This window comes from Littorina saxatilis, linkage group LG2 (assembly GCF_037325665.1).
Source record: "Littorina saxatilis isolate snail1 linkage group LG2, US_GU_Lsax_2.0, whole genome shotgun sequence".
Taxonomy (NCBI): domain Eukaryota; kingdom Metazoa; phylum Mollusca; class Gastropoda; order Littorinimorpha; family Littorinidae; genus Littorina; species Littorina saxatilis.
Window position 1 is genome coordinate 101,760,031 of NC_090246.1, and position 26,715 is coordinate 101,786,745.

Sequence of the window (26,715 nt, forward strand, 5' to 3'; positions counted from 1 at the left end):
GGTTTGTTTGTTTGTTTGGTTGTTTGTTTATGTGTTTTTTGTTTGCTTGTTCGTAGGTGTTTAATTGTGTTTTTTTAGGGCAGGCTTTTTTTCGGGGAACAGTTGTTTTGTTCAGTATGTAAAGATTTCACTGAAGTAAACATGCTCTATAAATTATGGCATTCGAGTTCGTGCCTTACCTTCACGAAGCAACACTTCTGCATCCCGTCAAAACGGCTGGACCGGAAATATTACGCCAGGGCCCACTGCACACCGGCTGTGTCAGATTCCAATACCCCTCGGATAGGCTTCCGATGTGATTGTCTCCACAAAAGAGCCTTTTAACTGACATGGCCTTTGGAAATAGTGTATCATCATAATGTTTATGCTTTGCATCGATGTTAATGAGCTAAGTTTTTTAACTGAAAGGCGGTTCTATGAGTTGAATTTCATTTTTCTTTGCATTACCTGCGGATTGTTGTTGCTGCAGACAGTACAAAGAGTGTCAATTGCATTGAATACTTTGCTTTGATTATGAAGGACAAACTGGAGACAGCTTTGTATCCGAGTGTGTGTGTGTGTGTGTGTGTGTGTGGGTGTGTGTGTGTGTGTGTTGGTGTGTGTGTGTGTGTTGGTGTGTGTGTGTGTGTGTTGGTGTGTGTTGGTGTGTGTGTATGTGTGTGTTGGTGTGTGTGTGTGTTGGTGTGTGTGTGTGTATTGGTGTGTGTGTGTTGGTGTGTGTGTGTCTGTGTGTTGGTGTGTGTGTGTGTGTGTGTGTGTGTTGGTGTGTGTGTTGGTGTGTGTGTGTGTGTGTGTGTTGGTGTGTGTGTGTGTGTGTGTGTGTTGGTGTGTGTGTTGGTGTGTGTGTGTGTGTGTGTGTGTGTTGGTGTGTGTGTGTGTGTGTGTGTTGGTGTGTGTGTGTGAGTGTGTGTGTTGGTGTGTGTGTGTGTGTTGGTGTGTGTGTGTGTTGGTGTGTGTGTGTGCGTGTGTGTGTATGTGTGTTGGTGTGTGTGTGTGTGTGTGTTGGTGTGTGTGTGTGTGTGTGTTGGTGTGTGTGTGTGTTGGTGTGTGTGTGTGTTGGTGTGTGTGTGTGTGTGTGTGTTGTTGTTGTTTTTTGTTTGTTGTTTCAAATCGGTAGCGGAGAAAAGAAAACGAAAACTTACTAGATTAATAATGCTGACAGAATGTGCTGTGTCTTCCAACAAGCACAGTATGCAAAGCACCGACACTGTGTTTAAATCTCTTGTAAGAAATCAAGATAACTGAATATTTATAAAAGTCCAACAACTCTCTGATTCACAGGTCCTATTAATTTGTGTCAAGGATTTTTACTCGATTCTTTACTTGCTTCTAGTTTGGACTCGGCTGTATTTTGTGCTCGCTTTCGGTGTCTAAGATCGGGGTGTAAACTCTCATACACAACGCACACCTCAGCTACACACTCAAGCACACACTTTCGCCCAAAGAGACGTTCAGAAGGAGGCGTCTCGCACTTCGTGCAATGCTCTCGGCAAAATACAATAGTAATGTGAACTTGTGACCGACGACAGTTACGGTACACATGCACTTTTGTGCATCCGTTTGAACTCGTGAACTCGTGGTACCTCTGTACTATCGGGGATCCACTAAGGTTTCCGAGACTGTGTTTTATTTTTACTTAAATGGTCTGGCGGAAGAGCCGATTCTTAAATTTGCATAGATAAAATGATTGTTTTTTGGTACAAGCCCCTGGAGCAAATTCTTGATTAGTGCTTTTGTGAACAAGAAACAATTGACAGGTGGCTTTGTCCCATCTCCCTTTTTTCCTCCACCGCGATGTAATCTTGAATAGTTGAAGGCGACGTTGGACACCAACTAAAGAAAGAAAGAAAGTAAAGGTACCCGACACCCATCTGGGTTGGGTTTATGTTTAAGTATTACGCGAGATTACGCGCGCTTCCTTTTCTGGGGCATCTTTTGCTTGGAATCTTTGAGTGGAGAGGACGTGTGTTTTGTGCCGCGTGTTTTCTCGATGCCGTTCTGTGACATGTCTGTCACGGGCTGCAATCCTTTCGGGATGTGAAGATTTCTTTGCTGGTAGGTTAACACATTTTTCTTTCTGTAAATGAGTAAGCAGTGAGAAGAAGAGTATGATGCTTGTGGGAGGATTTATTTGAATGTTCAAGTAGATTGTTTTGTGAGTTGAATGTTCGGGAAAACTTTTGTTTATTGAATGTTTTAGAAAACCGTTTAAGAGAACGGTATTGTAGGCATGTTATTTGGTAGGAATGATGTGTTTTGTTTGTGGTAGTTGACATTGTTGAGTTGTTTACGTATGCTTACGGCGTGCATTCTGTGATTTGCAGGATGGCGGAGTGTGCGACGGGGTTTTTCGTAGATGGGGTTTTAGTTCAGTTTTTTTTGTTGGGTTCAGTTAGGGTTCGGTTAGGTTTTTGTAGACTAGGTTTCGTTAGAGGGGTGCAGTTAGTTTTAGTAGAGGGATTTTAGTCAGGTTTTGTTAGAGAGGTTTTGTTAGATTGGGGTTTTTTTGAAGAATTTTTAGGTTGTTTTTTTAGATTTCGTTTGTTTTAGATTAAAGTTTTATTGCGTTTTTTTTAATTTTTTTTGGATTAAAGTTGAGAGTGAGGATTTAGAGTAGAGTTTTGGAGTGTGGTTTGGAGGGAGGATTTCACGTGTTTTAAAGTGTAGTTTTAGAGTGAGAGTTTAGTATATGGTTTTAGAGTAAGGAATTGAGAGTGTTGTTTTGGGTTGTTTAGTTCTAGAGTAATACATTGGAAGTTTTGTATTTGAAGGTAAACCCCCGTTTTCCCACACATTCCCCTCATCATCTTATGGAATAAAAGAACCTGGTAATTTAACTTGTGTCAGTTGCTTTGAGTGTTTGAGCTCGGTGAGAAAGGGTAAAGTATATTTGGCACTCGGTTACAGTAAGATCAACCAAATTCTGTTATTGGAAAAAAAACACCTGGGTCAAACACAAAAGAACTCAGCAATTCGTATAATCAAGAAAATCTCAAATCAGGCGAGAATAACCCAACAGACAGTCTTATTTTAACGGTTTCATCACCACGGGACTCTCTCCAACTGACACATCACGAAAAGTATTCCTGTAATTAATAACTCCACACAAGGTTACACAAATCCACACCTTCTGATATTGTGTGGAAAAGGGATGGTTTGTATCAGTTACATTTATATTTGCTTAAGACCTCATCAAATAGAGCCACCTGGTTGCTTCGCGAAGACTTCTTGAAGTCTTTTAATAGTAAATTCAGTGCCAAAGCTTCGCGCAGCTAAATTCGTGAAGTAGACTTCGAATTCGACCAATGAATATAAGGCTTTTCACAAATATATATTTTGGAGCGGTAACACCAGTTGTAAGAAAACATCTTTACACAAGTTAGATCATGAACGATTGATATCATAATGCCTTGTGCCGTTTCTGAAATAAGAATTTCTATTTTTTAAAGTACACATTTGATTACTGTAGAAGCTAAATCAGTTCTCAGAAAAATAAAACTTGCTTACACACACACACACACACACACACACACACACACACACACACACACACACACACACACACACACTTGTACATTCACGACACGAGGGAGTGTATGTATTTATTAGAAATAAGTTTTCACAAAAACAAAGAAATTCATGAACGTTTTTATTCTACTTTAGAGGGGGAATCGAAACGAGGGTCGTGTGTGTGTGTGTGTGTCTGTCTGTTTGTGTGTGTGTGTAGAGCGATTCAGACTAAACTACTGGACCGATCTTTATGAAATTTGACATGAGAGTTCCTGGGTATGATATCCCCGGACGTTTTTTTCATTTTTTCAATAAATACCTTTGATGACGTCATATCCGGCTTTTTGTAAAAGTTGAGGCGGCACTGTCACACCCTCATGTTTTAATCAAATTGATTGAAATTTTGGCCAAGCAATCTTCGACGAAGGCCGGACTTTGGTATTGCATTTCAGCTTGATGGCTTAAATAATAATTAATGAGTTTGGTCATTAAAAATCGGAAACTTGTAATTAAAATTATTTTTTATTAATCGATCCAAAAACCATTTCATCTTATTCTGCGTCATTTTCTGATTCCAAAAACATATACATATATTATATTTGGATTACAAACAAGCTCTGAAAATTAAAAATATGAAAATTATGATTAAAATTAATTTTCCGAAATCGATTTAAAAACAATTTCATCGTATTCCTTGTCAGTTCCTGATTTCCAAAAACATATAGATATGATATGTTTGGATTAAAAACACGCTCAGAAAGTTAAAACGAAGAGAGGTACAGAAAAGCGTGCTATGCAGCACAGCGCGACCACTACCGCACTATTCTGCATGGCTTGTCGATTTCACTGCCTTTGCCACGAGCGGTGGACTGACGAAACTACGAGTATAATAATTTTCGCTTTTGGACGTCGTATACTTGACACAAGCTTGTTGCCGTCCCTCTGCTGTTTCCATGGCAACGCTTTACAAACAGCGGCCATGATAGAAGTTCAAATCGTCAATTGCGATGTCGCCGAGATCACCATAAGACATGGATGCCTGAAGGACAATCTGCAGAAGACAAGAAAGGTTTATAGGAGAGGGACACACAATTTATTTTTGATTGCGGCTGAAATTAAAATTCCTCATAATGACAATGTGCTTAGACACATAATCTCTCTCTCTCTCTCTCTCTCTCTCTCTCTCTCTCTCTCTCTCTCTCTCTCTCTCTCTCTCTCTCTCTCTCTCTCTCTCTCTCTCTCTCTCTCTCTCTCTCTCTCTCAGTTAAATATTCCTCCGCTTACGGTGCCTGAAGTATTTCACGCACTCGCTCATTTAAAGCAAACGGGTACCCGGGGAATAGACGGGCTTGATGGAAGGATTCTAAAGTTATCAGCCCCTGTAATTTCTGACACCCTCACTTACATTTATAATCTCTGTTTAGAAAAAAACTATTTTCCAATAGCCCTCAAGCAGGCTAAAATCATTCCTCTGTTTAAATCTGGCGAAAAGAAAGACCCCTCAAATTACAGGCCGATTTCTATACTGTCAGTATTATCAAAACCACTGGAACGACATATAAACAAGCACCTATTATCGCACTTTGACCTCAATCAATTATTTCACCCTAACCAGTCTGGATTTAGAGCTCATCACTCCTGTCACACTGCCTTAGTCTCTCTTGTTGATCAGTGGTTGGAAAAGATCAACGATAATGAATTTTGTGGAGCTGTTTTTGTCGATTTTGCCAAAGCTTTTGATGTAATTGATCACAAGTTGTTACTGAGGAAACTCACATTGTATGGACTCGGGATTGATTCTGTTGAACTTATAACTTCTTTTCTTATTGACAGGCAACAGGCTGTATACGCAAACGCCTCAGCATCAAGTATGCAGGATGTACGATATGGCGTACCACAAGGGTCAGTTTTAGGCCCTCTCCTCTTCTCTATATACATAAATGACCTTCCCCTTCACATTGAGAATTTATGTGAACTTTTTGCAGATGACACAACCATACATTCTAGTAACACAAATTTAAGTCGTTTATCAGAAACACTGCAAGAAAGTTTAAACCAGTTGAGTGAATGGACTGAGCTAAATCACATGTCCCTTAACCCCCAAAAAACAAAAAGCATGATAATAACAACTAGGCAAAAACGCCAGAACATAACCACAATATTTCACGATCTAACGGTTAATAATAAACTTGTTGAAAAAGTCGACCATCATAAAGTTTTGGGAGTGACCATTGATAACAACCTGTCTTGGTCACACCACATCGAACAACTGTCTAAACAAGTGTCCAAGAAGGTCTATCTATTATCTAGAATCAAGCACTTTCTGAATTTGGAAGCCAGGAAATTATTCTTTAATGCTCATATTCAGTCTGTTATTGACTACGCGTCTACCTTGTGGGACTCGGCAAGTGAAAATTCATTCAAACCACTAATTAGATTACATAAACGAGCGCTTAAAGTAGTCTTATTTAAAGAAAACAACCCTATCTGAGTTAGACTACATGAACTTAGGCATTCTTCCTCTGAAGGCAAGGCTAAGTTATAATAAAGGTACCCTTATGCATAAAATTATTCATGGATGTGTACCTCAAACCATATTTTCCAAATTCACATTAAAAACTTCACGCCAATTGATGAGACTGAACATGCCTCTGCCTAGGATTGACCTATTCAAATCTAGTTTAGTCTATTCAGGTAGCAGTCTCTGGAACACTCTTCCGACAATCCTACGGCAAACTAGCAGCACAAACGTTTTTAAGACCAGATATACGTCTTATCTCATGAAGTATAAATAAACATCTGTTGTCGCTAGAATGGTTGTTAAAACCAACAACCGGTGCTTTTTAACAATGTATTATTATTTTTATATACACTGATTCTTTCGAATGCAGTGTATGTCAATGGGCATGGCACTTGCAACGTTGTTGCGTCAGTGCAATCTACTCTATAATTCTTAACTCATGTCAAATGAACTTACATTTTTCATTTAAGCAATGTATTGTATGTAAATTGATGATATGTTCTTACTTTCATTTCTATTATAATCATGTAGCAGTAGTTTGTTTTCTTTACTTGCTTATTCTTTAGCAATTTTAGACTAGTCCCTCTTTAGGGCGAGGGCCAGATGTAAAAAAGCAGATCACTGCTTACTCTATTACCCTCGTAAAATAAAGAATTGTTCTTGTTCTTGTTCTTGTTCTCTCTCTCTCTCTCTCTCTCTCTCTCTCTCTCTCTCTCTCTCTCTCTCTCTCTCTCTCTCTCTCTCTCTCTCTCTCTCTCTCTCTCTCTCTCTTTCATTTGATTTTATGAATAACCACATGATTATGTATGCTCTTCATGCCTCATCATCATCATCATCGTCATCGTCATCTTTATCATCACGTGCTGAAGTTTTCTGACCTCCTTTTGTTGGTAAACTTTTTAACTTTTTCAATTTTAATTTTTCAATTTTATCATTGTGTGTCTGTGCGTCCCAAGGACAGATTGTAAGAAAAGGCGTAGCCTTAAATCTTAAGGCCTAAAAAAAAAATAGGTGTGGTTACGGTAACCCGACCTACCCTATTTTTAGGGGCCGATCCTATAACTTTTTATTACATTTGTCCAAAAAAAAAAAAAAAAAACGAGTGCAAAAAACGCAATGAAAGCGAAAGCGCCCGTGTCGCACACTTATTTCCCTGTCAAGTAGGTTTAATTTGAACACATTAGAAAAAAAAGTTAAAAAAAAAAAAAGTGATTGCCTACCTACCTACCCTATTTTTTTTGGCTATGTTACCGTAACCACACCTATTTTTTTGGGGGGGCCTAATCCTTGTTAAATAAAGTTCAATTCAATTCAATTCAAGTCTCTCTCTCTCTCTCTCTCTCTCTCTCTCTCTCTCTCTCTCTCTCTCTCTCTTGTTAACCCTCATGAACAGTGTGTGTGTATGTGTGTGTGTGTGTGTGTGTGGAAGAGGGGGTGGCGTCGTAACTGTCAGCGAGACCCATACTAATCTTACGGGACGTTATCTATGCCGTGGAAGACAGCGATGCTGTTTGCTAGAAGCAGTGACATGAATTAATTGAGGAAAAAGGGCCAGTAAAATTTAAAGGCACAGTGCGCCTCCCGAAAATAATCACAGATACTCTCAGGCTTTTACACACAGTACAAACACCCTTCCGTTTGAACGCTCACCAAACGGGAACATCCTAGGTGCCCTACGTAAAGAGCGAGCAATTTTCAAAGAATTAATTTTGCGGATTGTGTCAGAGACAATCGGACCGTGGTGCGTTTTGGCGCTAGACCTAACTTTTAAAATCTAAAATAATAATAAATTGACAGCTTGTTACACAAACATTCTTAAATCATAAAAGAATTCTTTTTTCATCAAGACAAGATCATGAACAGTACTGTTCATGCCTTACGTGGAAGTCATCAGGAAGGGATTTAAGCGAGGGCTTCTGCTTCCAAGGAGCTATGCCATGAATGAAGGAAAGTGGACAGCACCTTCTTCTTCGTCGTCTTCTTCTTCTTCTTCTTCTTCTTCGTTCATGGGCTTAGACTCCCACGTTCACTCATGTTTTTAGCACGAGTGGAATTTTACGTGTATGACCGTTTTTACCCCGCCATTCTGGCAGCATACGCCGATGTCGGGGGAGGCGTGCTGGGTATTTTCGTGTTTCTATAACCCACCGAACTCAGACATGGATTACAGGATCTTTTCCGTGCGCACTTGGTCTTGTGCTTGCGTGTACACACGAAGGGGGTTAAGTCACTAGCAGGTCTGCTCATAAGTTGACCTGGGAGATCGGAAAAATCTCCACTCTTAACCCACCAGGCGGCAGCGACCGGGATTCGAACTCACGACCTCCCGATTAGGAGGCCGACGTCTTACCACCACGCCACTGCGCCCGTCGTGGACAGCACCAAAACTCAACCAATCATCATGCTTCAGGTGCAAGTCAGCCGGAAGTGATCCAAACGGGTGATTCTGTTTCCTGGGACCTGTGACATGAATACATCGGGAAAACGGCCACAAGCAAAACTCAACCCAAACCACCTTTGTCTATCCCTTCTTACGTGGAAGTCAGCAGGAACGTTGAGGTTGATCCTGTAGTGTTTCCATGCGTTAGACTGGCTGCCGGACACTGTCTTCACAGCCTGTTCACGGATGCGTGATCCTGCGGCCAGCACCTGGAAACTGCCCTCCTGCGAGCCGTACTGGTACAGCCAGTAGTCGATGCAGTAGTGACCGCCGGCCACGGTCTGTGACAAGAGGCGTGCATGCTGGTTGTGGTGACCGCTGGCCTCTGCGTAGATGTAGTAACCTGCACGCACAGTTTGGAGTTGAGTTTGGGTTCGTTATGGGCAGAATAGACCTGCGCAGTTTCAGCGGCACAGACGACGCACTGCCTATTATTTATGTTGCGATAGAGATTACGAGTACTTGGCCTGTTTTCCTTTCATGCAACGTGTAGCGGGCTGGGATAATCTGCAGTGCGTCGTCGGTCCTGCTGAAGTTACATATGTGAGCGGAGCCCCTTACTAGTACAGTTCAAACCCCCTTTGAAGACTCCCGCGATTTAAGAATTGCCCTGTTTAAGAACTTGTTTTTCCGTGAATAATGTCTGAAAACTTAACTCCATTTTATGACTCTTTCCCTTTTACAACCTGCTTTTCTTAACATGTTGCACATCTTACAGTGGGGGGGGGGGGGGGGGGGGGAGGGGCACTTTATGTGTATTTAGTAAAAGTAAAAACCCAGTACATTTTCTTAACCTGTTATTTCGTTTGGTTCGGGTTGGTTCGAGTGAGTGGAGTTGGGTTTGATTTGATTTGGTTTAATTAATATCGGTTTCACACACAAAGTACTCGTCAACATCAATGTCATTTACATTTACAGTGTTTTCACAGTCCTCAGGGAAATTAACTTTGATCATTTTAAGCATCTGAAATCGAATGACAGATAGATAGACAGAGACAGGCAGAATTTCAGAGACAGCGAAAGATTGGCATAAATAGAGAGAGGTCAGGAAGACATAGACACACGAGACAGACACTTACAAAGACATTCAGAAATAGAGAGAAGAAGGAGAAAGGGAGGGAGAGAGAGGGAGACAGACAAGCAGAAAGACAGACAGACAGACAGACAGACAGGCGGGCCAAAGACAGGGAGACAGAGATACAGAAATTGCGCCAAACAGGGGCAGACAAAAGAGGGACCAGCAGAAAAACAGACGAGTGGACAGAGAACTGACCAGCACTGTTGGTGTGGTCAGCAATGGGACCTGTGTGTGGGGTAGAAGTACTGCCGGACTTGCGAGTCCACTGGAAATTGGATTGGCTATCCGAAGTCATTCCGCACAAGCTGCTATCGAAGTTGCATTTCACCACGCTCTCTGAAACATTCCACAAAGGTGTCAGGATCATCTTAGTACGGATGCTTAACATCTGGGGAACAAAGACGATGGGGGCTGCATGCTTGTTTCGCGGAAGGCGCATTAAGTGATGCCTGGACGGTTTGGACCCTCTAAAATTCTGCGGTGGGGGTCCATGGACCCTCTAAAAATGAAAAGTGGGGGTCCCGGGACCCTGTAGGAGGGGGTCCGTGGGGACCCATGGTGAGTCCATTCTAGAAATCCACCGTACTAAGTACTTACGAGAGCTGGAAGGATGTGTGACGTGAGAGGTATCTGTAAAGAAGAAAAACATGATTTAAAAGTGATCATTAATATGGTATGACAACAAATGCCTGTTTTAAATCTGACTTAAATGACATTGAAAACAAACCGGCAGTAATTAGACTCATCTAGCGAGGGGTGCAATTTGGAAGCCAGGAAGTTATTCTTTAATGCCCATATTCAATCTGTTGTTGGTTACGCGCCAACCTTATGGGATTCGGCAAGTGATAATTCACTAAAACCTATAATTAGATTACACAAACGAGCGCTGAAAGTAGTCTTATTAAAGAAAACAACCCTGAGTGAGTTAGACTACATAAACTTAGGCATTCTCCCACTGAAGGAAAGACTTGACTATAATAAATGTACCCTTATGAGCAAAATTATCACTGGATGTGTACCTGAAACTCTACATACAAAATTTACCATGAGGACTTCACGTCAATTTATGAGATTAAACACTCCTGTTCCTCGGATTGACCTGTTTAAGTCCAGTTTAGTTTATTCAGGTAGCAGTCTCTGGAACTCTCTTCCAACATTCCTAAGGCAAACTACCAGCACAGATAGTTTTAAGAGCAGATATTAGTCTTATGTAATGAAGTCAAAGTAAATGATATTTGTCTTAAATGGTATTCATTTTTTGTATTAAACATGCCCCTCTCCTCTTTATTGGTATAATGTACACAAACCCTTTTCGGATGAAGGGACTTAAAAACCAACCACTATTTAGATGTGTGATGATTTTTGCGATGTCTTGCTTGTTTGATTGTTTTCCTTAAATTGCAATGTATGGCTTAGAGCATGATGTTGAGAAAGTGCAAGCTGCTCTATACCACTTAATTCACATCAATTAACTCGCAATCTACCTCAATGCAATGCATCTTGTGTACATATGTATAATGTGTTTTCACTTTAGTTATCTGTTAAAATGTAGAATGTTAGGTTTTTTGTGTGTGTTTTTTTCTATTTTTTATCTTGTATTTTTACTTCATTGTTGTAGTTAGTCCCTCTTTAGGGCGAGGGCTGGATGTAAAAAAGCAGACCACTGCTTAATCTACTACCCTCGTTAAATAAAGAATTGTCATTGTCATTGTCATTGTCTCTCTCTCTCTCTCTCTCTCTCTCTCTCTCTCTCTCTCTCTCTCTCTCTCTCTCTCTCTCTCTCTCTCTCTCTCCTGTGGTAATGAAGTTCAGTCTCAGTCTGTTTGTCTGTCTGTCTGTCTGTCTGTCTGTCTGTCTGTCTGTCTTTCTCTCTCTCTCTCTCTCTCTCTCTCTCTCTCTCTCTCTCTCTCTCTCTCTCTCTCTCTCTCTCTCCTGTAGTAAGGAAGTTCAGTTTCAGTCTGTCTCTCTCTCTCTCTCTCTCTCTCTCTCTCTCTCTCTCTCTCTCTCTCTCTCTCTCTCTCATTCTCTCTCTCTTCCGCATGCACGCACGCACGCACGCTCGCACACACACACAAACACACACACCCACACACACACACACACACGTATACATACATACACACACACACACACACACACACACACACACACACACACACACACACACACACTAATCCCCCCCACCCCATCCTTCCCCCACTCACCAACAGGACATCCATACAGTTTCTGGATGCGCGCGACGTCCTGGGTGCTCATGGCCAGACGCTGACCCATGGTCACTCCATTGGCATAGCCGGTCTTGGGGGAGATGGAGGGGTGGGACTTGTCCACAGCGAAGGTGTATGCGCCATAGTGCATGACAGAACCGAAGTCGTAGGGAGTGCCCAGCAAGTTCATGTCGTTGGAAGTGTGCTTGGTGAAGTCGTGCTGATGCTCTGTAAGGAGCGTAGAAGGGGGCTACAGTATGGTCAAATCAAATCAAATCAAGTAAATCAATCAAATCAAAGCCACTCAAATCATCTTCATTATCTCAAGCATGAGAACTTAGTGAGAAATGGTGTAATGGGCTATAGTATGTTCAAATCAAATCAAATCAAATCAAATCAAATCAAATCAAATCAAATCAACGTCATTATCTCAAGCATGAGAACTTTGTGAGAAATGGTGTAATGGGCTATATAGTATGTTCAAATCAAATCAAATTAAATCAAATCAACTGTATTACGTCAGGCATTATTACGAGCCAATGAATCGTTATTGAAACGACGAAGTGGACAATGGACCGTAGCATGGCTTCACGAACCCCGCCTATGAGGTTATGAAGCTTTGTCCATGTGTTAGAGACTGACTTGAAGAAGACCATTAACAAGCTTTGCTGAACCATTCAAACAAAACTACAGCATTCAGTCCACACCCGAGACAGACTGGACATCGAATTGAACAACAGATGCCAGATTAAATTCGTTGCCCTTCATTCTTACAGAAAAACACGGTATTTTTCTTACGACTAGCGATATTGTCGGTGTGGATGGTAACGTAGGAATCACGATCGTAACGGTTCTGCTCGTGCCAGAAGCCCAGCGCGTGGTTCAGCTCGTGCATGATGGTGCCCTTGCCCTCACACCCCGTGCCCAGCGACAGCTCCTGGGCACCGCCGTGACGCCCGATCTTGCTGTGACACCTGTCAGGATGGATGATAGTGACTGTTACTACGAATACAAAAAAGGTAAGTCTATGAGACTTTTAATAACAGACAAAACAAAATAGTTACCAGAACTTCGAATGATCGGTCGCCGAACACAGCACCGCCGTGACGCTCCATCTTGCTGTGTCAGGGTGGATAGTTCTGACAGTTATTACTTGTCAAACAACAAGGAAAGGGGAGTTAATGGCACGTTTGAATTATGGACACACAATAACATTTACTGGAACTTCGACCGATCGATCGCCGAACACAACAGAAGCATAAACATGACGGACGATGCATAAACATGACGGATGAAGCATAAACATGACGGATGATGCATAAACATGACGGATGATCACCTGGATTTTGGATCTTGCTTTTGGGACGATGCCAGGAAACACAAATGTCACTACACGAGTGTACTGTAGAGAAGACGTACGAGCGTCCTACCCCCAACCCTACGCCCGCTAAATCTTGTATAAACTGTCATTTTAAAACGATACTGTTGCAAGGGCATCTTTAACTTTGAGGGAGCAGAAGCTGCGTATCGAGAAACCAATCCATCCAAAACAAATAGAAGAAATTGTGAGTGGGCCCAGCATAGCCCAAATTGTGAGTGGGCCCAGCATAGCCCAAATTGTGAGTGGGCCCAGCATAGCCCAAATTGTGAGTGGGCCCAGCATAGCCCAAATTGTGAGTGGGCCCAGTATAGCCCAAATTGTGAGTGGGCCCAGCATAGCCCAAATTGTGAGTGGGCCCAGCATAGGCCAAAATCCTCAGTTGTTTCTTTGTCTCATTAGTTGTTGTTGGATGTTCGTTCGTTCGTTCGCTTTTTCGTTCGTTCCTTCGTTCCTTTCTTGCGTGTGTTTCTTCGTGTTTTTATGAGGATGGTAACAGATGCAGGCAGCTTTGGGAGTCGAGTTTGTTATGACTGTTGTGGGCTGGTACTTGATCCTTCGTGTTGCAGTTACGGGATTGAACAACGGCATAATCCAGATTCTCTGATCATGACATCAAACACCTGAGATACCAAACCAAGCCGAGGAAGCCTTACCCTGTGTTTTTCTGGATGTAGATATAATCACTCTGAGTCGTCCTCTCCACGTAACGCACACAGTAGGTGGAGCCGTGCTTGGTGTTCGACTCGATCTCTCTCATCGCCTCTACGATGGTGGCGTGGGTACTCGAGGCTGGAACCCAGTTGTATTCGCTGTTTTATTTTCTTATTGTATTTTGTTTTGTTTAATTGTTTGTTTGTGTCAGTATTTCTTTGTTTTGTTTTCTTTCATGATCTGATAAACAAAGGGAAGTACGCGCTCTAAATGCATACGACATGTGTAATAGAGTAAGCGAGAGTTGTACGGAACCATTCTCCTGGCACCTGAGAGAATAACAAGCATTCAAATGAACAGGCGACTTTCATTTTTTTCTCATTTTTTCTTTCGTTTAGTTTTGGTTAGTTCTATTTTGTTTTGCATTGTTTTGCTTTATTTTATTTGGTTTTGCTATAATAAGAATAAGAATAAGAATAAGAATAAGAATACTTTATTATCTCATAGAGAAATTCAGGCGTGGTACATAACAATAATACAAACAGGACATTGTTTTTACATAAGACATATGGCACTATATAACAGGGCAGGTTATAAACACACCTCCCACATACCTTTCTGGCCATTCCTTGCATTCAGTCATTCAGTCATGAACACATCCATGTCTCACTTACACATCGCACACATGGACATTCTTATACGCTCAACTTACCCATTCACACATGGACATTCGACCACGCTCCACTTACACATTCTTATATATATGTGTATGCGTGTGTGCGTGCGTATGTGTGCGTGCGTGCGCGTGGGTATACGTTAGTGCGTGGGTGAGTGTGTGCTTGACACAGATATTCTCCTAAGTTGTGCGCGGACATGCAAAGATGAAAGGTGACATTGTTCAGACTAAGAGAACCAATGCAATCTACTCTATAATACTTTACTCACGTCACATGAACTCACATCTTTCATTTAGGCAGTGTATTGTATGTAAATGTATACTATGTTCTTACTTCATTTTATGTATAAACATGTAGCATTAGTTGTCTTTACTTGTTTACTCTTTAGCCATTTTAGACTAGTCCCTCTTTAGGGCGAGGGCCAGATGTATAAAAGCAGACAACTGCTTACTCTATTACCTTCGTTAAATAAAGAATTGTTCTTGTTCATGTTCTTGTTCACTCTCTCTCTCTCTCTCTCTCTCTCTCTCTCTCTCTCTCTCTCTCTCTCTCTCTCTCTCTCTCTCTCTCTCTCTCTCTCTCTCTCTCTCTCTCTCTCTCTCTCTCTCTCTCTCTCTATCTACGCTAAAGATATGCTGTGCCTTGTATATTCTGAACATATTTTTGTTGTACTATTGCTACATGTTCGATTGCTACCAGCTTGTACTTATAATTACTTGCATAGTATGATTTGAATTTATGAATAACCACATATATATGCTCGTCATGCCTCATCTTCATCATCATCATCATTATCATCATCATCATCATCGTTATCTTTATCATCACGTGTTGAAGTTTTCTGACCTCCTTTGTTGGTAAACTTTTTAACTTTTTAATTTTTAATTTTTCAATTTTATCATTGTGTGTATGTGCGTCCCAAGGACAGATTGTAAGAAAACGCGTAGCCTTAAATCTTAATCCTTGTTAAATAAATAAAGTTCTCTCTCTCTCTCTCTCTCTCTCTCTCTCTCTCTCTCTCTCTCTCTCTCTCTCTCTCTCTCTCTCTCTCTCTCTCTCTCTCTCTCTCTCTCTCTCTCTCTCTCTCTCTCTCTCTCTCTCTCTCTCTCTCTCTGTCATCAATCCGAATCAAATAGATTGCATGCACATCCCCTCCGAGATCATTGGGCCATTGAGGAAAACCAGTTTTCCTAAAAACCAATCAGTTCTGAAAACCCCACTCACGGAAAGCAGAACTGATCCTGTAGTAGACAATGCCGTTTGGCCAACGCTCGTTCAGGTTACGGATGGCATTGCGAAACTGAAAACAAAGATAACGATAGTTTCGTCATTGTCTTAGTCCTCAGATACAGAGGGGAGAAAGAGCTCTAGAGATATACAACACTAAGGGAGAGTTATGTCGAACCAGTCTCCTGGCAACTGAGAGAATAAGACGAATTGGAATGAACGAACGACTTCTAATTTGAATTTTCTCTCTCTGAATGTTCTTTAGGCCAAAAAAAAAAAATTGTCTGTTTAGGGTAACATGACCAAAAAAAGTACTAGTAGGGTCGGTAGGTAGGTAAATTTTTTTTTTTTTTTTTTTTTTTTTTTTTTGTGTGTGTGTGTAAATGCTATGTTGGCTGAACATTCACTTCTTATATTTGATGAATACATGTTTCAAAACTAACGTATAAATAAAACAGAGAGAAAGGGAGAGAAAGAAACGCCAAATGTCTCTTTTTAGCATTTTTACCTCTTTTTTTTTTTTCTTTTTTTTTGAAATCAAAAAAAAGTTTTTGGGTCGGCGCCAAATCGATAGGGTCGGTCGGGTTACCCTAAACAGACAATTTTTTTTTTTTGGCCTTAGCCAAAAGCCCTTTACAATAGATAAATAGAGCTTAAAAATATCAAAACGTTATTGTTGCTGGTAATGATTCTGCAAGTAGAGGTGTTGCTGTATTGTTTAAAAATAATTTTGATTATGAGATTCATAATATTGTCAAAGATGATGATGGAAGGTATATTTTGATTGATATTGAGATTTTAAAAAAACGTCTGACACTTGCAAATGTTTATGGCCCAAGTAATGCTGATTGTCCTGCTTTTTTTGATAAACTGTTTGAGAGAATTGTGCAGATGGATAATGAGTTAATTATTATCGGAGGTGATTGGAATGTTGTTATAAACCCCAATGTTGATACAAACTACCCGGCCAAATCTTATAAAGTCAATAGTAGGAGAAAAGTTGTTGATTTTATGGAGCAGTATGATCTCATTGACATATATAGAGCCTTACATGCTAATGTGAGACAGTATACATGGAGGCGGTTTCATAGTTCACAGCGAAGCAGACTTGATTATTTCCTTGTGTCAGAGCAGTTAGGTTTTGAGATTGTGAAAGCGGATATTACACCAGGTTACTACTCTGATCACTCAATTGTTGGAGTAAGTTTTAGAACTGATGTTGTTAAACGTGATAGACCCTTTTGGAAGTTTAATAATTCACTGTTGACAGACATGGAATTTGTAAATATAGTGAAGAAGGTTATTGTTGATGTAAAGATACAATATGCTTTACCTGTTTATAATGTGGACAATATTGACTTGATTGACGATGATGATTTACAGCTATTGATTGATGATCAGTTGTTTTTTGAGATGTTATTGATGGAAATAAGAGGTAGATGCATTTCATATTCCTCATATAAAAAAAGGAAAGTAACAGAAAAGAAAAAGATCTTCTTTCTCAAATATACACTTTGGAAAGTAACTTGACAGAGTATAATATTCAATATGAGGCTTATATCGCGCATATTCCGTGGGTACAGTTCTAGGCGCTCTGCAATGATGCCGTGTGAGATGGAATTTTATATAAGGCCAGTAGATCGCAGCCATCTCGGCGCATATTTACCTTTCACGGCCTATTATTCCAAGCCACACGGGTATATGTAGACAATTATTAACTGTGCCTAAGCAATTTTGCCAGGAAAGACCCTTTTGTCAATCGTGGGATCTTTAACGTGCACACCCAATGTAGTGTACACGGGGGGGAGTTCGGACACCGAAGAGAGTCTGCACACAAAGTTGACTCTGTGAAATAAATTTCCGCCGAACCTGGGATCGAACTCACGCTGACAGCGGCCAACTGAATACAAATCCAGCGCACTACCAACTGAGCTATATCCCCGCCCAACTTTTAGAGCAAACACGACAGGAGTTAAGTCAAGTAAGGCAGAAAAAAGTGGATGGTATGACAATTAGATCCCGTGCGAAGTGGATTGGAGAAGGGGAAAAAAATACAAAATATTTTTGTAATTTGGAGAAAAGACAGTTTGTCCAGAAGTCCATGTGTTTTTTGCAGAAAGATGATAGTGAAGTTATTCATGATAATGCTTTAATTGTTAAGGAAGCACAGACTTTTTATGAGGAGTTATATACTTCAAGAGAAGCCGAACTGGTAAATCAAGAGATTGATGAAAACCTGGCTCATCCTGTATTAACAGATGCTGAGAGTAAACAATTGGAAGGTAGACTTACTCAATGTGAGCTACTCAAAGCTGTGAAAAAATTAAACAACGACAAAAGCCCAGGATCAGATGGGTACACTGCGGAATTCTTCAAGTTTTTCTATTCTGACTTAGGAAAGTTTATGTTACGGTCTATAAATTGTGGATTTGAGAAAGGAGAAATGTCAGTGACTCAGAGACAGGGTGTTATAGTATGTATTCCAAAGGAAGAAAAAAATAAAACACTTTTGAAAAATTGGAGACCAATTACTCTGTTAAATACGGTCTATAAGATTGCATCAACGTGCATTGCAGAACGGTTTAAACGTGTTTTGCCAAATTTGATTCATGATGATCAAAAAGGCTTCTTGAAAGGAAGATATATTGGTGAAAACGTCAGATTAATATATGATACCCTGTTCTACTCAAATAAACATAATATACCTGGCCTACTTTTGATGGTCGACTTTGAAAAGGCTTTCGACAGTGTTGCCTGGTCATTTATTGAAAAATCTTTGAGCAAATTTAACTTTGGAAATGACATAAAACGATGGATTTTTACTTTTTATTGCAAAATTAAGTCCTGTGTTTCAGTTAATGGTCGGTATTCAGCATGGTTTAATGTAGGTCGAGGCACCCGGCAAGGGGATCCGCTGTCACCTTATTTATTTTTGATTTGTGCTGAAATATTGTCTCTTATGGTACGCCAGAACAAAAAGATTGGTGGTATGAATATTCTTGGCGAAAATATTTTATTGTCACAATTCGCCGATGATACCAGTCTGTTTCTTGATGGTACAGAGCAATCTTTTTGCGAAAGTATAAAAGTGTTACAACATTTTGCATCACTGTCAGGTCTGAGAATGAACTATGATAAAACAATTGTAGTTTGGTTAGGACCTTTAAAGTTTTGCAAAAGAAGATTTTTGCCTGATATGAATTTTACCTGGAACCCGGATAATTTTAAAGCACTTGGTGTTATTTTTTCGGTGAATGTATCCGAGGTTGTTTTTCTTAACTATAGAAATAAGTTAAAGGAAATTCAAAAACTTCTGAATTCATGGACCAGAAGGAACCTGACACCTTTTGGTAAAATAACAGTCCTAAAAACCTTGGCTATTTCCAAATTGACACATTTGTTTACTAATTTACCTGATCCAGACGAACAGTTTATGATGGAGTTAAATAATATTTTTTTCAAATTTCTTTGGGATGGAAAAAGAGATAAAATTAAAAGAACTACGGTCACCCAACCCTATGAAGATGGAGGATTAAAGATGGTTGACGTGAAAAGTTTTCTGTCATCTCTAAAAATTGTTTGGTTAAAAAGAGTTGATGGTCTTACTGGACTAACATCAAGATTATTGTTTAAAGCATGTCCATCTGTTACAACAATTAATATGAGAGGAGAGGAATTTGCAAATGTTTTGATGCAGAGAATGGAAAACCCGTTTTGGACCAATGTTTTTAAACATTATAAGAAACTACATGGAAAATGTGACCCTATAACCTTTAACGATTTTGTATCAGAATGTTTACATTGTAATGTTAATATTCGGAGAGATAAAAAGACAGTGTACATTCAAAATTGGATCGACAATGGAATAGCTCAGATTGGTCATATTTTGGGACAAAATGGATAATTATCCTATAATGCGTTTAAAATCAAATATCCAAATGTGCGAGGCGATTTTGTATTGTATCAAGGTGTAATCCAGGCTGTTAAGAAATATCAGAGAAAAATCGGCTTAGAATTTGATAAACATTTTATTATGACAGAGCCCATTGTGTGGAAATGTATTTGTAAAGGTAAGACACAACTTATTTACAAAAAACTGATTGAACATGCTACGGTCCCAAAATGTATCGAAAAATGGTCTGAATCTTTAGACTGTGTGTTAGATAAGAAGGCTATTTTTCAACATGTTTTTAAAACAACAAAAGACACTTGTCTGAGATGGTTCCAGTACCGATTATTGTACAGAATTTTGCCCACAGAAAGGTTTCTATTTTTGCGAAAAATTGTGGATACGTCATTGTGTACATTTTGTGGTAGAAATGAAGAAACCCTTTTACATATGTTTTGGGAGTGTGATAAAGTGCAGACTTTTTGGATAGAATTTGTAAATTGGCTAAAGGCGAACTGCACCCATTGCAACAATTTAAAACTGTCTAAAGAACTGGTTCTTCTTGGAGTGGCGAACAATGTAGTCACCGATAAAGCTTTTGATGTGTTATTAATCTGTGCCAAACACCATGTATATATTTCCAAAATGAACACAAAAAAACCTCATTTTCAGACATTTAGTAGAAACTTTAAGCAAAGATTTATTTGTGAAAAGTATAACGCAGTTGTGAATAATACAGTAGATAAATTCTACAAGGATTGGCGCTTGTATATGCACGTTTTGATGTAACCCTTAGGTTTGTTCGTTCTTAAAACCTTTTGATAATGCGACCACCAAACCACTGAACATCCCCCCCCTCCCCATTCCATCCTCCCACCCCATGTATGTTGTAATTGTCCAAGTGTGCTTTTCTGTTATATGATTCTGTCCTTTCGGTTAGGTGATGTCCTGTAATGTACAGCATATACATGTAAAAAAACAAAACTGTACAAAAAGAGAATAAAAAAAAAATAAAAAAAAAATATATCAAAACGTAGACAAGGAATTGTTTTTAACAACCGTTTTGTTCTTGTTGTTGTTCTTGTTGTTGTTTTTCGGGGCGGGAGGAGGGGAGGGGGGTGATGCGGAGATGTGGAGCATCGCCTTAGTTCGGCCAGCCTTTGTTAAGGTGGTGGGGTACTTTTGTTGCTCTCTAGTCCTTTGATTTTCATTTTGCCTAAAGGTTATCTCCTATATGATATCATGTCTTCCACTTACCTTGGGAAGTTCGATGTCTCCCTCAAAGTAACCTGTCGAACACAATAATAAGTAACAGTGGTTTACAAACGTTTGTGCGAATATGAATTTTACGGTTATTTCCATCAGATGGAGGTAGCCTATATCTAAAATTCGTTGAAATTAAACTGAGGCATATAACTATATGCTCTCCTTGTCTAGCTTTACACTGCCTGCCGCTGTTTGGTCTTTGGTATAGAGTGGTATAGAGTGGTATAGAGTGGACAGATATACAAAGGAACAAACAAATCAACCAAGCAAGCTAATAAACAAAATCTTTCGAAACAGCAAAAACACAGATCTGGAGTAAAGTACTGCTTACCTTCTGTCACTTCTGGGTCATCGACAGTTTCTGAAATATTCAATTTAAACATATTATTAACGCGTCTGGCTGGGGGATGCGCGTGCGTCTGTGGATATGTGTGTGCGTGTGTGTGCGTTTGTGTGTGCGTTTTTGCGTACATGAGTCTGTCTGTCTGTTTAACTATCTGTTTGTCTACCTCTGTCTGTCTGTCTGTCTGTCTGTCTGTCTGTCTGCCTGTTTATGTATTTCTATCATGACTTGAACTGTACCCCAAAATATCAAAACAAATCACGGGAATGCAACAAATACACCTTTGCTTGTTAAATTTCCACTCTTAACATTCTGAAATATTATTCTTAAAGCCAATGTTATGTAGGTCAAAAATCTTAAAAGGAAATTCGATTATCAAAATAAATATATCACGCACAGTTACTACATGTAATTTACACAGTAGGAAAACTTACCAATCTCCTCAACTGAGATCTGCAAGGAAAAGATAAAGATATGTACGAGTTAAAATGTTATGTACAGTGCCTCCAACTAATACTGAAACATGATTTATTTTGTTGTCGGAAAGATATGAAAATAATTGTCGAGTTTTTGTGTGCGTTTTTTTTATAGTAAGTCTTGTTGTTGTTGTTGTTGTTGTTGTTGTTGGTGTTGGTGTTGTTGTTGGTGTTGGTGTTGTTGGTGTTGTTGGTGGTGTTGGTGTTGGTGTTGGTGGTGGTGTTGGTGTTGTTGTTGTTGTTGGTGTTGGTGTTGTTGTTGGTGTTGGTGTTGTTGGTGTTGGTGTTGGTGTTGGTGTTGTTGGTGTTGGTGTTGGTGTTGTTGGTGTTGGTGTTGTTGTTGTTGTTGTTGTTGTTGTTTGCACTGTTGTTGTTTGTACATGTTTTTGTTGTAGTTTGTTTCATTTTGGAATAGTACAGCTTTTGCACTTTACACAATAAAATATTTCCGAATAAACACTTTAGCCTACTTTACTTTCGTGAACACTTCACTCTTTGAGTTTCTTCGCCTGGCCCTTCTTCTTCCAGTTAATTCATGTTCAGTCATACAACCACCTTTCTTTTGGCGAGAATCTGTTGTTCAGATGTATGTTCAGATGTACTTCTCTGCCTTGAAAATCTACCCTTATTAATCTGTTGTTCAGATGTACTTCTCTGCCTTGAAAATCTACGTCTTATTTTGCTAGATTGTCCCATCTTTAATCCCCTTTTTCTTTCTTCGCTGTTTAACTCGACGAGTATCTGCTGTTCCTATAGAATTCACATTGGTAAATCTTCCCATTATCTTTAACCATTTTAGTAAGTATATATTGGTGTGTGGATTTTGACCGCTGAAACGAATTTATTATGTGACGTTTTCAGCCAACTACCAAGCTGAAAACATAAGGCTTAAGTTGAACTATTTTTTAAAGTAACACACAAAAAAGGCCGAAAAGAACCGTTTTATGATCAAGGGCGGATCTGGGGGGGGGGGGGGGAGTTACACGGGTTACGTAACCCCCCACCCCCCCCCCAAAAAAAAAGAGGTAATTTATTGGCTCAGGCTGCACCAGATAGCTCTATTTTGCTTCTTTGGATAAAAAAAATTCCGGGGGGGCATGCCCCCGGACCCCCCTAGAGGCTTAGGCGCCTTCGGCGCCGTCAACTTGTATCTTCGCAGTCATTTTGTAACCCCCCCCCTCCAAAGTGAATTGATCCGCCCTTAATGATTGTAAGTATGAATGTGTAATCGCATGGTCCACTAAATAAATATAAGATTATGTTTGGGTTCATGCCTAAAAAGATGGTATTGTACCCTGGTTGCTTTGTCTAAGTTGAAAAACTGTTTAAGCCACCCCTCTCCACCACCCACATCACCACCCACCCCATCCTCAACTCAGGTAAAATGAGTTACTTCCCTTCGGGTCTCATTTATCCCTGACAGGATGCCTTGGTTTTCTTTCTGTGGGTAAGAAATCGATTTATTTCTTATTTTTACACATTTAGAGCTTTTCGTAATGTGTTATTGATATAAGCAGATTCGCGATCGTCGATAATGATTTTTCATGGTGTTGTGTAATTTTTAAATTACAAAGGAATTGATATGTAAGACAGTTTTAAGCTAGCTATCTTTCGCGGGTGTATTTACTGTGCAAACAACTCTAATTAAGTAGATGTGCAACGCCAAGGCACTGCATACCCCAGCGAAAGACAAACCTCTCTCTCTCTCTCTCTCTCTCTCTCTCTCTCTCTCTCTCTCTCTCTCTCTCTGTCTTTCTCTTTCTCTCTCTTTCTCTCTCTCTCTCTCTCTCTCAAACACACACACACACACGAACACACACACACACACACACGAACACATTGACTCACACAAATCTCATACACGCAAAACACACACTCATACGCACATACACGGTTGGGCTAGTGGTAAGGCGTCCGCCCCGTGATCGGGAGGTCGTGGGTTAGAACCCAGGCCGGATCATACCTAAGACTTTAAAGTTGGCAATCTAGTGGCTGCTCCGCCTGGCGTCTGGCATTATGGGGTTAGTGCATGCTGGGACTGGTTGGTCCGGTGTCAGAATAATGTGACTGGGTGAGACATGAAGCCTGTGCTGCGACTTCTGCCTTGTGTGTGGCGCACTTTATATCTCAAAGCAGCACCGCCGCCCTGATAATTATGGCCCTTCGTGGTCGGCTGGGCGTTAAGCAAACAAACAAATACGCACATAGACAGACGGACACACACACCTTTACAAACAAACACATATGCACACTCATACACACACAAACATACACACAAACTCATGCACACACACACACACACACACTTTCTCCCTCTCTCTCAGTCTTTCTCACACACACACACACACACACACACACACACACACACACCCAAGTCAAACACGCACACATACACACACTCACTCACACGCACTCGCTCACTCTCTCACAAAAACTTCATAGACACAAAACACACACCCATACGCACATAATTATGGACAGACGGGCATACACACCTTTACAAACAAACACACATACACGCACACACATACAATTATGCACACACACACACACACACACACACTCACACACACGAGTACAGACTCATGCACGCGTGCGCGCACACACACACACAAATACACACACACACACACACACCCCACACACACACGAGTACAGACTCATACACGCGTGCGCACACACACGAGTACAAACTCATGCACGCGTGCGCACACACACACACACACACACACAAATACACACACAAATACACACACACACACACTCACACACACACACGAGTACAGACTCATGCACGCGTGCGCACACACACACACACACACACAAATACACACACACTCACACACACACGAGTACAGACTCATGCACGCGTGCACATACACACACACACACACACACACACACACACACACACACACACACACACAAACAGTAACACTAACACATGTGCACAAAATGAACACAAACACACACACCGCGCGAGAGAGAAAGACTACAGGGAGGCATGACGTCATGATGCATTAATTGACGTCAAAGACTTTCGACCGTGACGTATTCTTCTTACGCGAGCTTTACATAGACTTGGAAACTACGGAATTTCTACCCGTCCAAAGCGGCCTTGGGTGGCGTTTGCTCAAAAAATGGGGGCGCCAATTTTACCCACCGTATTTTTGTTAGTATGGTCTCAATTTTTGGTGAACTTCCATCTCCAACTGTGGCCCATTTTCGGGCACAAAGAATCCTTCTTTATCATGTATTATTCGGTATGCACATTTCTCAAATCGATTACAGTATAGCGTTCACGGGATACCTCCAGCTTCGCTGGGAATATGGCAAAAGTGTCACGTGATAATTAACTTTGGCTACGAAGCAGACGACACTTTTTCCGTGACCAGTTGGGAGTGATGCAACAATATCACGGTCTCCTTCCCACAGCAGTCTCAACATTTCGACTTGTTTTAACCTTAGAACGATGTCTTTGTCATAACTGTGAAGAACAGAACGGAGATCACTGTCGAAGTCGGCCAATCTGCAATCACTTTCGTCTCAGTTCGTCTATTCTCAGAAAAATTAGCGAAAAACATGGGAGATAAATCTGTATTCTTGTTTTGATAGATTTCCCTTTAATGCGCGTAGTAATTATTCATCCTGTCAGAGAGACCTGGAGCGATAGCGTGGACCGATGATTATCAGAATGCACCCACCCCCCCCCCCCCCCCCCCCCGCCCCTCCCCCTCGGAACAAAATAAAGAAGAATGCTTGTTTCTCAAACCTCAAATTGACGTTATTTGAAATGTCGTCGGTTCTAAACCATTAGGTTTTTTTCATAAAAAAGTTATACAAATTTACCAACAGGTTTTCGGGTCAGTAAGCTTTAACCGAATTTTAGCAGAGGATCAGTATCGAATCAGTCGGGAGGGCTTTTTTTTTTTAGCCCAAGCACTGATAGTCCACGTCGCGTACAAAGTGAAGACAACTTGGTTTAGGATGTTAAATTCCGATAAGCCTCAACTATTCTTGAAAGAACACGCCTAGTTTTTAAGTACGACTTGAAGCACGATTCGCGCAGACATAAGTTCACAGTCGACAACATCTGTTCTGTTTCTCGTGGAACTTATCTGGAACGTACCGTACCGACTTGCAGAGTGTAACATTTTGGAGTAATCATTTTCGTGGGTAAAGCTTTATCTGTATCTGCGCCTGGTGCGAAACAACGTATCAAATGTTATGGCGTTGTTTCTTTCTAATTTTGCCTTTACTTTTATTATTTTTGGCTTGAATTAAAATGTACATATCCCGCGCCATGTAGGCTAAGCTTAGATTTTTAGTTATGACCCTGTGGGTATTACAATGTAACTACATATTGCCTGTGCTCCCTGATACACAATTTCGTTTGCCACAAAACAACAAACAAACAAACAAAACTAATAATATTTTACATAATTATCTATATATGTATATAATCATACCTGCGGTTCAGGCTCTGGCCGGCCAGCCACCAAGCCGATGATGAAGACGAGCAGTAGACAGAGCTTCATGATTGACAAACAAGACGAGAAAGCTCACTATCTCGCCACTGACCCAACCTTATTGGCCGCAAGACATCAACACAAACAGTGCTGGTGCTGAGGTTGTCTTTTGTCAGTAAAATGTATCGGACATAGGATTACGTCGATCGGATCAAACGGTCCTTATCTTCCAGGTTAATTCAGAGCAAAGGTCGCAATCTTCGGTGTCCCATCCCGGCTTCATAAGAACATGTCAGGCACACACGTACAAAAGAAAACTTTCTGTTTGGAAACCACACTCAGACAATGAAGTTGAAACACGGTCATACACGTAAAGATCCACTCGTGCAAAAAAACACGAATGTGCGTGGGAGTTTTAGCCCATGACCGCAGAATAAAAAGAAGTATTGCATGGCATGGCATGGCATGGCATTGCATTGTATTGTATTGTATTGTATTGTATTGTATTGTATGGTATGGTATGGTATGGTATGGTATTTTATAGTATGGTATGGTATTGTATCGTATTATATTGCATTGA

General features: G+C 40.5%; 1 protein-coding gene across 1 annotated transcript; it reads right to left on the bottom strand.

Moving 5' to 3' along the window:
• Nucleotides 1-3,587: 3,587 nt before the first annotated feature.
• On the bottom strand, nt 3,588-26,536 carry LOC138960367 (hatching enzyme 1.2-like). Its single transcript, XM_070332259.1, has 12 exons — nt 26,136-26,536; nt 21,625-21,643; nt 21,179-21,208; nt 20,839-20,870; nt 15,690-15,765; nt 13,791-13,926; nt 12,555-12,730; nt 11,754-11,984; nt 10,147-10,179; nt 9,745-9,885; nt 8,567-8,814; nt 3,588-4,561 (listed from the first exon to the last, which is right to left on the bottom strand). Exons 1-12 carry the CDS (start codon nt 26,202-26,204, stop codon nt 4,475-4,477), a joined length of 1,278 nt encoding a protein of 425 aa, XP_070188360.1. The 5' UTR covers nt 26,205-26,536; the 3' UTR covers nt 3,588-4,474.
• Between the last annotated feature and the right edge of the window lie 179 nt (nt 26,537-26,715).